We start from the raw sequence: 15,199 nt of genomic DNA, 5'->3' as shown, positions 1-15,199 counted from the left end.
TCCTGATCCACTCACTTAATAAAGCATATTTCTCATAATTTTTTAGAGTAAGGAGGAAAAAACCACTCTCCATATTCATAAATTTAAAATTTGGAATTATTCTCTAAAGTTTTAAATTTCTAAAATAGGTCAATCATTCAAGCAATTTAGGAAAGAGACCAACTTTTGAAGCTCCTGATAGACATTTCAAATAAATTGCATACCGCTCTTACCCCTGCTTCCAGTAAAATGGATATAATAATTGAATTGCAGAACTTTCATCTTTTCATCTAAACCAAAAGGAATCCCTAGGCTTTTCAATGCAAATTTAAAATGCATTTCCATAAATAACCTTTTCACAATCTGTACTCTGTTTTAATTAAATTTCTCACTATTGAAAACAAGTTAATTGAAGCAGTTTAGAGAATAACTCAAAAAATTATACCAGTAGTCGCTGCATTGGGAACATTTGTCACCAGTATAGCCCTCATCTGCCTCATCTGCACTAAAATCTCCCAAACTATAAACACTATTAAAGCTTCAGGTGAGATGAATGAGGAATATGACACCACTGAAAATGCTGAAACACAATCCAAGTTAAAAAATTGCATGTGCTCTTAAAAATACATATTTGTTTTTTCCTAAAGGCCTTCATTGATGTTGCCAGTCATGAAAATTTCAGAAGAGTTTATTCTTAGCAAAAGGAGGAAGTGATGGACCCTATCTTCCCATGTTACAGATGAGGATACCTTATAATGTATTACTGTAATAGCGTGTTTTCCTTCAAGACGATTTTCACATCATATAGCTTTAGTGGGCCATGAGGCCCGGCCATCCCTTACCTCATCCAAGGAGGCACTATCACACCACACAGGATTTGAGGCCAGTTCCATATTCTGTTCAATAAACATCTCATGGCTGGATAATCAGAGCATATCAAATATCTGCTAAAGAAATGAGCTTTCACATTTTGCTGAACTTGCACAACTTCTAGAATGCCCTACATACGGATATTTAAAGGTGACTAACCTGTCACCTCAGCCTCAAGAGCTTAGAATGATTAAATAACATTAAGACATCAAGGTATACTAATGAATGGCAAAATACTCCTATGAATAGATGACTGATGCAGTCATAATTAAATGGTCTCGAGAGTAATATAATTAGAATTTCTAAGACAATTTTAGTTTATAAATTTTCAGGGATGCAATGATGATAAGAATGCATTTGAAAGAGTTTCTTTTTAAGTTTTTCCAAACTTCTGTTTTAGGACTCAAAAGATACTTTTAGCTTGTTTCTATCATCACTAAAATGTTTGTTTATTTTACAAATTTTTTTCAATATCAAGGTCTCTACATTTACTCAGTATCTCCAGAGTGTCAAGCCCTGTGATAAGCTCTAGGCAAATAACACTTAAACATAAATGAATGAATGAATGAGTGAGTGAGTGAATGAATGATTCCTGCCCTAAAAGAACCCACCATCAACTGGGAACAAAATAGAGAGGAAAGAAGAGAGGGAGATGCAAAGTGCTATTGGGTCATGAAAGGTGCTACCTACCACCTGGCCCCAAAGCACAAAAGGCACAGAGAGGAACCAGCAGGACATGCACAGGGACAGCTGAGCTGAGGTTCCCAGCGTGTGCAAGGAATGGCAGTTGGCATTGATGGAATGAGAAAGGACCCTGTGGGGATGGCAGGAGGGCGGTGAGGCCAAGAAGTCAGACAGGAGGACAGTCAAGAAGGCCCTCGAATACCGCTTACAAGGGTCTCAACTTTACCCTGGAAAGACTGAGATCCTTCTAGAATCCTAACCTCTCTCTCTCTTCTGGGACTGGTAGCATGACCAGGTTTTACCTATTAGAAAGCAATAGAAGTGGCATGAAAACATGGTACTTGAGGGGAGGGAAGAAACTGGCTGGGGCAAGACTAAAGGCAAAGTTGTCGTTGAAGAGGCTAGGACAATCGTCTGCATGTCTGTCTGTCCATCTGTCCCAACAACCGATATTTACTGAGTGACAACCACAAGTTAGGTGCTAGGAATACAAGAGTGAAGAAAATTTAAAGTTAGTGGTTCAACTTCTGAACCCTTTTAATTGCCACTGTGAGGGGTGACAACAGGAGGATATGGGTTAGACGCTGGGGGAGAGAATGTTTCCTCACGGGGATGAGTTTCTTAACTGAGGCAGGTGCGACGTAGATGAACTGGAGACCAAGTGGTTATTTAAGTGGAAGCCACAGGGAGTGAGGGCGATGACAGGAGGCAGCTCTGGACACCGTTCACTGAGCAGGGAACTCTGGAAGGATGCAGCCTCTTGTGTTGGCACCGGCCACAGCGTTCCAAGTGTGAGCAGGGCTTTCAGGGCAAGGATGCCATAGGAAGGTGACATTACAGAGTTCAAGAGGGAGGCCAGGGCTAGAGACTCAGATTTGGTGGTTATTAACATACACGCATCAGATGAAGTGTTGGAAACAGACAAGACCTTGCAGGGTTGGTGAGTAAAACTACCATGCTGAGTGCCTGGGGAACAAACATCTATTCTAATATACATTTTCTTTGTACACAGGCTCTAAAGCAATTTAGCAAACCCGGATTCACTTTAGAAATTCATATGTAAATTCGGCCATACCAGGAACCATCAGCCATGCCTTTCTGTGTAATTGCACCAACATTCTGAGTTTTTAAAGTACTCTCGTTGAATGTATACTGAGTTATTTAATTATTGGACATAAGTAATGAATCAATGTCATTTTGGGATAGACATATTCTCAAAAATGCAATGAGGAGTTACTGTAATTATGTCTAATTTTACTAAGTTAAAAGTGGAGTAGAAAGTTCCCATTTATACACAAATGGTTGAAAACATACCCATTATCTGTTCCTTCTTTTTGGAGAAAAGCTAATCATGGTGAGCTGCCTTGTTCTCTTATAGTTAATTTTAAAAGACAATTCACTGAGAGGAGTATTGGGTCTTACTGATGGTTAGCCTATTCTGTTTGAATAGCTACCATGTGTCCTACGTTTTCTTATAATAATCTTCTCACAAGCAAACAGACTTATTTGGTAACAGATGTTCTTCTCAATGACACACACTCAGGGAGTATTTTGTGACAGTGAATCTGATAAAGAACAGTTGGTAAAGATGACATTATAAATGACCAAATATCTCCATAGTCTCATCTTGAGAAAGATTAATCAAATTTCAATAGGCTCATTTTGACAAAGAAATACTGTGAATGAATTATCTGGCTTTTCTACTGACTTTTAATAAAGCATGTTCCTATAATGGGCATAATATAATTATTTACTAAAAATAATTACAATATATACCATTAATTGAATTTTTCTTGAGCCTAAATACTTTTATTTTGGTATGCATACTCTGGAGAATATTGAGAATTTTAACGACTGAATGTATGTTTTCTCAAAAAAGCAGCCATTGTGGGGATCTGATAGAACAGGATTTATTTTCCTCCAGTTTGGGGGTTAAATAAGCAACAACTATGGTATCTTTTTCTTCTCTTGGAAATAATGGTCTCACACACTAATGCTAAATGAAAATTAATATTAAAAGTAAACTGAGTTGAGTAGATCCAACTATATAAGTACTACAGTAAAAAAAAAAAAACAACCTTATTACTATGAATATCTTTCAAGGAGATCTTTAAAGATTACATTTCTGAGTTCCAAAGGAATGACAAGTCTTTCTCAGAGTTACAGATGCTCTGAAATTATTAAATGGTTATAATACTATTTTTATCTTTGCCAGTAAATACAATAGGCAGAGATTGTTGTTGTTGTTGTTGGTTTGTTTGTTTCACTGATCCTCACCCCATTCTATTCAACTTCCATTTACCTTCTTAGGATAGCTTAAATTCACAGAATTATGAAAGTGCAATAGACCACAAAGGTTATTTATTTCATTCCATCTCCTGTCATCCCTTTCACAGCCTCCTGATGAGGGGAACATGCAACATCTGCTGCATTTCCTCCAAAGATGGGAAGACCTTATAATCCCAGCTGGTAGGGCACTGATTTTTTTTGTTTCTAACAAAGCACTTTTTGTTCAAGAAAGAACATAGGCTAGAATCTTGAATCTCAAATTTGTTTCTTCTTAAACAACTGTGACTTTAGGCAAGACACATACTCTCTGATCTTAAATTCTCATTTGTACAAACAGATAATATCTCATTGGGTGGTTGTGAAAATAACATGACATAACAGACGCGGAGAGTAATTTCTCATTAAACATTGCTTCCTTCTTGAAAAGTCACTTTTTGTACTAAGGCTAGGTTTACAGTATGTCACTCTGTTACCTTTAGGGGTTACACAGACTTAATCTTATCCCTTTGTGACCCGTGACTGCCCGTGAAGCACTAGAAAGCTGGGATCACTGAGGGAAGCTTCCTTTAAAATGGGAAACACCATACTTCTTCCCACCAGATGGTTACAATAACGACTTGGAAAAATCAGTGGCAACCTTTGTTAGGAAAACTTTCCAGGTCTCAGCCTAAAGATTCTGAGATTCCACGTACAGGGCTGTTTAGTCCAGTCAACATTTACTAATTGCTTACAAGATGCCAGATACTGTGCTAGTGGCTAGAGATTAAACTAAAAAACAGTCTTCGTGCTTGTCTACAGAAGTTCATAATTGTCAGGAAAACATATATACTAATTAATGTTTGTATTACACAGCTCTGCTAATAATTAAATTATATATAAATCATTTTGTAAGTAAAAGTGTAAAACCCTGCAGGACATATCAGGGCCGTTTTCTCAGAGTTGGCAAAGTTTTTAAACTCAGTCTTGAGAATAGTCATTCATTCATTCAGCAAATATTTATCAAAGACCTACCATGTGCCAGACACAATAAGAGGTGTTGGGATTACAGGGTGAATGGGGGAAGGGGCTCCCCACCTTCAGGGCATTTAGAATTTAATTTAATTTATAGTTATTCCAGTTCAATGGAATAAGTATTTTAGTAAGTTGGTCTAAGAAGACTAACTTCAACTTTCCTACCTGCTACATTTCTTTGCTACAGGATTCCTCTGTGTTATAGGAGTCTAGTCTTTCTAAGTGAGATATCTTCTGGTATTCCTAACCCGACTATCTAAAATCCTCCTGGATGTACTCAGGAAGAAAGCTTAAATCAGACCAATAGTGAAAAGACACAAAAGGACAAGTCACAGATTTGGAATGCTGCACAGAGTGCCAGAATATAAGTCTATGAACAGATGAAGGAGAGCACCTACAAGCGTTTCTACTAGAGAAAAACAAACAAAATAAAAATACAAAAAAACATGCTGCAAGACCAAGGATGTTGTATGAATAATTTGAAGGATTCCAAACAGCTAAGAGTATGAACCACTACCTGGGCACATGCCGGAGTCTGCAGAGCAGTATTAGAGGGGCTGGAAGGAGGAAGTTAAAGTTGAGTCAGGGGAAGAAAGATGAGGTAAAAAGAGGCATACCTGAGAGGAGGTGCTACTGGTGGGGAGGCTCTGTGAGCAAACGAGGGGCTTTCTACTCCTTTCCCCACAGCTACTGACAATGTCTGGGTAACAGTCTTTGGCTCCTAAAGCTTTAGAGAGCTCACAAAAGATGCTGGGCTAAATGGGGACAATCCTTCCTTTTGGTTATTGATTTTAACAGGTATTCCCAGGAATAACAGATACTAAAGGAAGTGAGAAAGTTGTAACACTTAGAATCTTCATGACAGTAATTCAACTTGGGGGAGGGGTACACATAGCATTTCTTCTTTTGTGCCCACTATACCATATGTAAAGCATACTCAGAAAGCACACAATTATTTCATGTGTGCAGGAGTTGTTTTTGTACAAAGTAGATAAAAGTACTAATGCTGCAACAGCCAAGTGTGGCCGCCCGTTATCTGAAGGCAACACTCTGGTGTGACAGAAGGCAACCCTGATTCTGGAGTCAGAAATTCCTGGTTGGAATTGTAGCTGCAGCTACAAGGAGCGCACAAGGAGGGCCAGGCATGAACTGGGGACTGCAACAGGGCAGGTCCCCTTCTTCCTCAGAGCTCTCGTACCCTGCCCAATCCCGAGAGGACACAGCTCTTCTTCCACTTGCCGCTATCCCTAATTCACCATAGTGGATGGAAAGGGGGGTAGATTAACTCAACAGAAGGCTTTTCAATTCACTTGTCTTAATGCTGTCCCCATCATTTATCAATAAAAATCAGAGCTACAAATAGCAAAACCAAGTGCCTTGAATTTCTCTTCCTTTTTCTTTTCCACCCTTGGACTCTAACCTTTCAAGAGATTTTTATTTCTATTGCTCTACTTTCTTTATAGACTCACTGGAGTAAACATGCTGAGACAAAGAACACGTGTCTTATTCACATGGTAGGAATAAATCTTTGCTGAGTAGAAACATGAAATAATATATGTAAGGAAGGCAATGTCTCTTTTTGAAGTCCAGAGAAGATGAAATTGAAAAAGTTAAACACCTCGCCTGACTCCTCTCTTACTCAAGGCGAACTGGGGTCTGGGGTCCAGGTTTCCACCGCACCATTCAGCCACCCCTATGCTAAATCCAAACCTAAAATAAACAAGAGTAAGCCAGGGTGGAAAGAAACAGACAACAGGCCCACCTAAGTACTCTGACAACATTTATCTGTCCTTTTCAGCCCCACTTTTATCAGAAGAATCCATATTTGTGGAAGACCTCAAGGCTTGTTCACTATTGTCAGCCTGGTAAGAATATTAAGAAGTAGGAACACATCCAAAGTAAGGAAAGAAAATTGAAGAGGCAGGGGCCACATCCTTCCCCAACTGAATAACAAAATGGTGAAACAGCTGATGATTAAGGGATTTACCCTCAACATGAATCACTGGACCCCCAGTTCGCTCTCTCTGCCAAGTATAAAGAGATAACAGCTACCATCCTTGCCCTTCCAGAAGTTCGCAGCCTAGATGAGAGAGAGACAGGTGACAACTGTAGCAATGCTCAGCAGGTCAGCTGTTACCGCCTCTGAATCTCCCTGGTAATAGCTGACCTAAGTCTAGAAGGCCAAACAGGAGCTGGCCAGACGAAACATGAGCATAGTATTTATGGCAGAGCAGGCAACGTGAGCACAGGTCTAGAAGTATAAGAGAACGTGGCATATTTGGAGAATTAAAGAAAGTTCAGTATGCCCAGGACAAAGGCTTTGGTCCTTCCACTGGCAGTGGGTGAAGCTGAAGAGGTCATCGGTGGCACAGGTGATTACAACAGCCTTCCAGAAACTGTGCAAACAGGTGCTGCTCTCTAAGCAAAAGATTTACATTAAAGCAAAACATGAAAATCTTTTCATTCTAGCATTTTATCCCTGTCATTTCTTCCTTTTCTTTGACATAGCTCACATACTGTTACTTTCATACTTTCAATTGTGAATATGAAAACATCTATTCAATGCTTTGCATTTTCTTCATTAATGGTAAACTAGGAAGTTATAGTAAAAATCCCAGGGGGTTTGTGTTCTTGTTAAAAGAATTCATTTCTCTCCCAATTTTCAGTTATAATTTCTTATTCTTATTTTAAGTAAGTCTACGAACCGTATCAAAGGATTACTGAGTGGTAAATGGAAAACTAAGTGATTTGCATTAATTGAAAAATAGGACACTTTTGTGTTCTTCACTGAAAAGAATTTCCACTGAGAACCCATAAATTCAGCAACACAGCATAAAAGGAAACATTTAAGGGCAAATCCATCTTGGTAACACAGGCTATTATTTTTAAATGATTAAATTAAACAGAGGCAAGCTGGAGAGCAACATGAAAGAATGTGGCATTAAAATCCGTAACAGCCTCGCAACACAACACTACTCTCGCACCTTCCCGCTGCCCAAACTCGCCTTCCACAACTTAGGGTTCAGGTATTTGATGAAGGAAGTCTTGTCTTTCTCATTTTTGTACTTCTACTACCAAGCACTTATTTAGCCCTCGACAAATGTCTGCTCAACTTAGATGGGACATTCAGAACTAGAAGGCGCTGAGAAGGGCAGCTGGTCACAAACCCCAGTGGCACCCCAGGACCGGTGACCCCGATCGGCAGGCTGCCACGTGGCATCTTCACTTACATACTCCCCGTAGGTCTCCTGCGCAGGAGGTGGCGGTGGAGGCCTGTACCCGGCCGAGGGGACGCCTCTCGCTCTGGCAGGGAGCAGCCCGCGGCCCCGACTCACCGGCCCTCGGGCGGGAAGGACACCCCGGGGAGCTGCTGTCCCTCGTGGCGCCCCAGCTCCAACCGGCCGGGCTGTGACTCCTCCCCTTCCCCTGCAAGCAAGAGGGTCAGATTAGTGGTATTCATATTCTCCTACATTCCATTCTTCACATATATTTACACCTCAGAAAAAGCAACATTCTGTAGGCTGTAATAAGTAAGGAGGAGGCCATATGCAAAGTAAAGCTTAAAGTAAATAAGCACAGCCATCTACCAGAAAGGAATTAAAGTATTTAGGCAGCTGGTCAATAGTCATAACAAATATGGTACTATTACAGAGGTCCCAAGACTCAAGTTCTGGCTAGAATACAGAACAGGAAGCTGTAACTTCTGGGGAGGCTGCATGTACTAGGGACTTCTGTGAGACACCAAGCCAGAGTCACACCCAACCTTCACCCTTCACTCTGCCATTCAAGGTGGGCTTTGCTTTCCTCACTCTACGGACAAGGAAACGGGGAGAGAGAGTTTTTTAAACTGCCTGAAAACACATAGCAAAAGCAGAGCCAGGAGTCAAAATGTACGCCAGAATTCTGCAAGATGCAGAATAAAAGATACTTTCCCTAAAAACAAATATTCTACGTGATAACTTAAAAGACTATTCTTAAATAAACACCGGATATTCTGAAGTAGGATTCAACATATTCATGTGTTTTTAACGTAAAACATGGGATTTAAAGTCAGAAAAGGAATAGGAAATGGTATCAAGAATGGCAACCTAAGCAAAAACCTAAGAAAATAGGTAAGTCCTGTGTGAAGAACTGAGGCAGAACAATGAGGCCATGACACGGAATAGACACACCCTGACCCCGCCTCCCATGGGCAGTGTCATCAAACAAGGAAAATGCAGCAGGTAATGCTAGAAAACCCAATTTTGTCTGCATAGCAGATGAACAAGAATTCAGTTTCCAAAAATAACAGAAAAAGTTAATGAAACCAAAAGCTGGTTCTTTGAAAAGATCAGTAAAATTTATGAAATTTTTGGCCAGGTTAACTAAGGAGGGGCAATATGGAAAGAGGGTCCCTCACTACTGATGTCAAGAACTTTAAAAGATTAATGAAAGAAAACCATGAACAACTCTATACCCACAAACTGCCAACAGTCACGCAAGGAGAGATACATAATCTGAACATGTTATGTCTATCAAAGAAACTGAACCAATAGCAATTAACAATCTTCCATAAAAGAAAGCACCAGGCCTGATGGTTTCACAGTTGAATTCTACCAGATATTTAGTGAAGAAATGGTACCAATTCTTACAGTCTCTCCCAGAAAACAGAATCAGAGCAAACACTTCCTAACTTACTCTGAGACACTGATTAACAGAAGCACCTCCTGAAAATTATTCTAGGTCCTCAGGCGGAGGCTGGGACCAGCCTGTGACAGTCAGGGAGACTCAGAGAGGGCACCCTGGATTGGCCCAGCTGTTGCCCACCTTCCCTAGCAGATGACGCCTGGTCCACGGAGAACCAGGACGAGGCTCTGTAATACTCAAACCAGACAGAGACATGACTGGACAGAAAAACGACAGATCAATCTCTTGGATGAACACGGATGCCAAAATCCTCAGAAATATTGGCCAACAGAATCCAGCAATGTAAATAAGAATGACACACCACAACCAAGGGGGATTTATCCCAGGTACAGAAGGCTGGTTCAACATTTGAAAATCAATCAATGCAATCCATCACGGCAACAGGCTCAAGTTTGCTAAAGCTCTCAGCAAACTAGGAATAAAAGGGAACATCTGCAACTTGATAAAGAACATCCACAAATATCCTATAGCTAACCATCTATTTAATGGTAAAAAGTAGATGCTTTTCCCCCAGTATGATTAACAAGAAAGGGTGCCTCCTCTCACCACTCCTGTTCAACACTGCACTGGAAGTCCTCGCACTGGAATAAGATAAGGAATAAAAGGTATACAGATTGGGAAGGAAGAAATAAAACTGTCTTTGTTTGCATAGTCGTCTATGTAGAAAATCACAAAGAATAAACAAAAACCTCCTGGAACTGACAAGTGAGCATAGCACAGTCAGTGGCAGAACATAAACAAGGTTAATATACAAAAGTTGAAGGCTTTTCCTACCAGCAATAAATAGTCAGATTTTGAAATTTAAAAATTAATGTGATTTACAATATGATCCTGAAAAATCAAACACTTAGGTAGGTATAAATCTATCAAAACACACATAGAATCTAAATATAAAAAACAAAAAACAAACAAGCTTCAAAACTGAAGGAAGAAATCAAAGACGATATACATAAATGGAGAGATATTTCATGTCTGTTGGAATATTCAATAATCCAATATTGGAAGATTCAATAATGTTAAGGGACCAAACCATTTCAGTTTGATCTACAGATTCAATATAATCTCAATAAAAATCACAGCAAGCTATTTTGCAGATATTGACAAATGTTTTAAAGTTCATCCAGAAAGACAAGACTCAGAATAGCCAACACAATAGTGAAGAATAATAAAGTTGGAGAACCCACAATACCCAATTTCAAGACTTACTAAAAAGAGATTAATCAAAACAGCATGGTCTTGATAAAAGAATAGACACATAGCTCAATGGAACAGAATAAAAATACAAATATAGTCAAATGATCATCGACAAAGGAATAAAGACAATTCAATGGAGAAAGGATAATCTTTCAACAAATGGTGCTGGAATAACCAAGTATACAAGTAAAAAAAGAAAAAAGTCAACTTTGTTGGACACAGTACCTTACACCTCATACAAAAATTAACTCACCATGTATCACAGACCTAAATGTAAAATGCAAAACCATTAAACTTCTAGAAGAAAACACAGGAGAAAATCTATGTAACCTTGGATCTGGTGATTAGTGTTTAGATATGACACCAAAAGAACAATCCGTGAAGGGAAAAAACTGTTAAGTTGGACTTTATTAAAATTAAACCCTTCTGCTTTGTGAAAGACATTAAGAGAATGAAAAGACAAGCAATGGACTGGAGGAAAATATTTGCAAAATACGTATCTGATAAAGGATTTGCAGCCAGAATATACAAAGAACACTTAAAACCCAACAATAAGAAAACAAATAACCCAGTTAAAAAACAGGCAAAAGATCTGAACAGACACCTCCCAAAGAATATATAACGATGGCAAATGAGCTTACAAAAAGATGCTCAACATTGTACATCATTAGGGAATTGCCAATTAAAACCACAATAGGATACCACTACACAACTCCTACGGTGGCTAAAATCCAAAAAACCTGATAATACCAATATCCTGATACACAGAAACAGGAACTCTCATTTATTGCTGGTTAGAATGCAAAACTGTATAGCCACTTTGGAAAACAGTTTGGTAGTTTCTTACAAAACTAAACATGGTTTTAGCAAAGATCCAGCTATTGCATTCCCAAGTATTTACCCAACTGACATGAAAACTTCTGTACCCACAAGAACCTATGCACAGCTGTAAGACAGAACAAAGACATGGATCATGTAATAATGTGGATGAACCTTGAGGACATTACGTTGAGTGAAGTTAGCCAGAAACAAAAGGACAGATTCTGTATGGTCTCACTAATATGAACAGACATTAATGAACAAACTTTGGGAGTTAAAAGCTGACAACACAGGCCACCAGGAGATAGAAAGAGGGCAGAGATCAGCCATTTGATGCTGAAGGACTACAGAATGTTTAGGATTGATTGCATAGATCCAGAAATAGATAGCATAATACTGTGTGATGGTAGCACGGTATTGTAAGTACACTGAACAAAGATGTCTGTGAGTAAAGCTGAAAGAGATGGGATAGGAGAATGTATGACACCAGAGGTAAAGATAGATGATAAAGACTGGGACTGTATAACGTGGCAAAAACTGGAGTGGCCAATGACTGTTACTAAATATACAAATATAAAAATGTTTTTGCATGTGGGAAAGCAAATGAATGTCAACCATGTAGAATTTGAAAAAGGGATGGTATTCAGGAAAAAACATAAAGCAAACTGGAGTCTATGGTCAACAGTAACATTGTAATATACCTCCATTAAATGTAACAAAGGCAATATGCCAATGCTAAGTGTATATGAGAGGGGGATATAGGGGAGTAATATGGGATTCTTGGTAGTGGTGATATATGCTGTCCTTAGTAGTATATTGTATTGTATGACATGCTATTTTTCTTCTTATCATTTTTTCTTATTGCTAAAAAAAACAAACAATTTTTCTTGTAGTAATCAGTATGTTCAAGTGCTGATTGTGGTGATAAATGTACAACTTTATGATGATATCATGAACAACTGATTGTACACTGTGGATAAATGTATGGTATGTGAACATAACTCTATAAAATTGTAGGAAAATATATATACAGGAGTAAAAGTTTTGGAGAAAACATGGTGAGAGGGATGATGCCTCACCAATATGGACTAACTACAATGTGTAAACTCAGAATTGAATCTTAGAACATAGCCTAACGTGGACACAATAATTGTAATAGTCCCTAGATTGTAAGCTCTTACAGCAGTTAACTGTATCCCTGAATTGTAAGGCCTATCTCTAAACTTTGAGATGCTGATCCCCTAGCATATAACCTGATTGGTCTCTGGAACAATGCATATCTCTGAGACACCTGAAACTCAGAGCTAGAGCTCAGCAGATATGAATGTCAGTACTAGTGCATACAGCCACTGTCAAAAAAAAAAAAAAGCTGAAAAAGAGCCCAGACTTCAATTAGTGATATGAATGAAGTAGGTCTGGTTAAGACCAGGGCAAGCCAGGCCAAAGGGTAAATAAAGGTTGAAACTAATTGTGTTTTAAAACTTCAACTTCCATATGAGACCAAGGGAAGAGATATCTATTTGGTACAGGATCTAAATTTTCTAAATGGTACAACTCTACAGTCGATTTGTTCAAACACCACAATTGCATGGAACTTTGAATAGGAAGTGAGATATGGTAGGTTAGTATAGGCTGGAGTGAAACAGTGACATATCCTAGAGTAATTTGGGCAGATAATAAAAAATATATTTACAGCCTCCCCCTCCCCAGCCCCGAGGATCTGGGGAAGGTGCGGATGTGTTGGACATCCTCACCTGGACTGGTGTTGATGTTGTCACAAACATTGGGACTGGCGGTTTGATGTGCTGAGCCCTCAAGCATGGGACTTGCCCTTATGAAGCTCATTACCACAAAGGAGAGTCTAAACTTGTATGTAATGGTGCCTAAGAGTCTCCCCCTGAGTACCTCTCTGTTGCTCAGATGTGGCCCTCTCTCTCTGTAACTGAGCCATCTCGACAGGTGAACTCGCTGCCCTCCCCCCTTAAGTGGGACCCGACTCCCAGGGGTGTAAATCTCCCTGGCAACGCAGAGTATGACTCCTGGGGATGAATGTGGACTCGGCATTGTGAGAGTATCTTCTTGACCAAAAGGGGGATGCAAAATGAGACGAAATATTTTCAGTGGCTGAGAGATTCCAAATGGAGTCGAGAGGTCACTCTGGTGGACATTCTTATGTACTATATAGATAACACCTCTTAGGCTTTAATGTATTGGAATAGCTAGAAGTAAATACCTGAAACTACCAAACTCCAACCCAGCAGTCTGGACTCCTGAAGACAATTATACAATAATGTAGATTACAAGGGGTGACAGTGTGATTGTGAAGACCTTGTGGATCACACCCCCTTTATCTAGTGCATGTTTGAGTGAAGGAATGAGGATAAAAACTAAAGGACAAATGGGGTGGGATGGGGGGATGATTTGGGTGTTCTTTTTTCACTTTTATTTTTTATTCTTGTTCTGGTTCTTTCTGATGTAAGGAAAATGTTCAGAGATAGATTGTGGTGATGAATGCATAACTATGTTATCATACTGTGGACAGTGGATTGTATATCATGGATGATTGTATGGTGTGTGAATGTATTTCAATAAAACTGAATTTAAAAAAAAAAAAAAAAGAACCTATGCACAAATGTTTACAGCAGCTTTATTCATCATTGCTACAATGACCAATGTTGCAGCAATGAATTACAACCACACCATTATTCAGTGATAAAAAGAAATTAGCTACCAAATCACAAAAAGACATAGATGAATCTTAAATACATACATTGCTAAGTGAAAGAAGCCAGCCTGAAAAGACTACATATGTATGATTTCAATTATATGACATACTGGAAAAGGCAACACTATACAGTTAAAACAAACAAACAAAAAGAATCAACAGCTGACACTGGTTCCAGGGAGAAGGGAGTGTTGAATGGGTGAAGCACAGGGAAAATTTTAGGGTGGTGAAACCTTTCCGTACGACTGTATCATACTGAAATGGTGCATACATGACACTGCATTTGACCAGACTCATGTATCTTTATAGTGCAAAAAAAAGCACATTACTGTATGCAAATAAAAAAAAATCATTCAGGAAATTAGGGTATTTGAGGATGGCATGCTGAACATGACAAAGCAATCCAACTGTGTTAAAATATAGGCAACAATCTAACTAAAGAAGTTGTGGGGTAAGCAAATTTAGAAATGAGTGGTCTTTAAGACTAAAGGTAAAAGAAACCGTACATAAGTCTGTTCTAGTTGACAAAGCTGTTTCCTACAGGGGGTCCAGGTCAACAATACTAATACCGCTATACATGCATACCGGAGTTGAATACTCAAGCAAATGAATGGCAGATGGTGAGAACCAGGTTTCTCCTATTGGGGAGGTTATAGATCAGGGGAGGAGGCCAGAACCAGCTATGTGGTAACAGATTAGGATCAGAGACAACAGTATGAACTCATGTTTAGTTTAAGATAAATACAGATGGGTAAACCCAGAAATACTCATTGATATATGATACCCAACTGGTGCCCAGATCTTGGTTTCTTAAAAAAGAATACCAATAAAGAGGAACCAGGGCTCCTTGGAGAAATAGCTGATTTCTAGGACTGATTCTAGGACTGAAGTGTGAAATATTTAATATAAATACTGAGCATTTTGTAGTGTCAGAAAGTAAAG

At 39.0% G+C, this 15,199-nt stretch overlaps 1 protein-coding gene across 3 annotated transcripts in view; it reads right to left on the bottom strand.

Annotated features, from left to right (window-relative positions):
* Window positions 1-15,199, bottom strand: part of KHDRBS3 (KH RNA binding domain containing, signal transduction associated 3) — a 184,481-nt gene that overhangs the window by 49,474 nt on the left and 119,808 nt on the right. For all 3 annotated transcript variants that reach the window (XR_005211668.1, XM_037803225.1, XM_037803226.1), the window contains one exon: window positions 8,064-8,259. Coding sequence is in view for 2 of the 3 variants with exons in the window: in XM_037803225.1 (XP_037659153.1) it covers window positions 8,064-8,259 (196 nt within the window). In the remaining variant the exon portion in view is untranslated. The remainder of the gene's footprint in view (window positions 1-8,063; window positions 8,260-15,199) is intronic.

The sequence above is a fragment of the Choloepus didactylus genome, chromosome 14, assembly GCF_015220235.1.
Source record: "Choloepus didactylus isolate mChoDid1 chromosome 14, mChoDid1.pri, whole genome shotgun sequence".
NCBI classification, from domain to species: Eukaryota; Metazoa; Chordata; class Mammalia; order Pilosa; family Megalonychidae; genus Choloepus; species Choloepus didactylus.
Note: the sequence above shows the minus strand (reverse complement) of the source record. Positions and strands in the feature narration are given on the sequence as shown.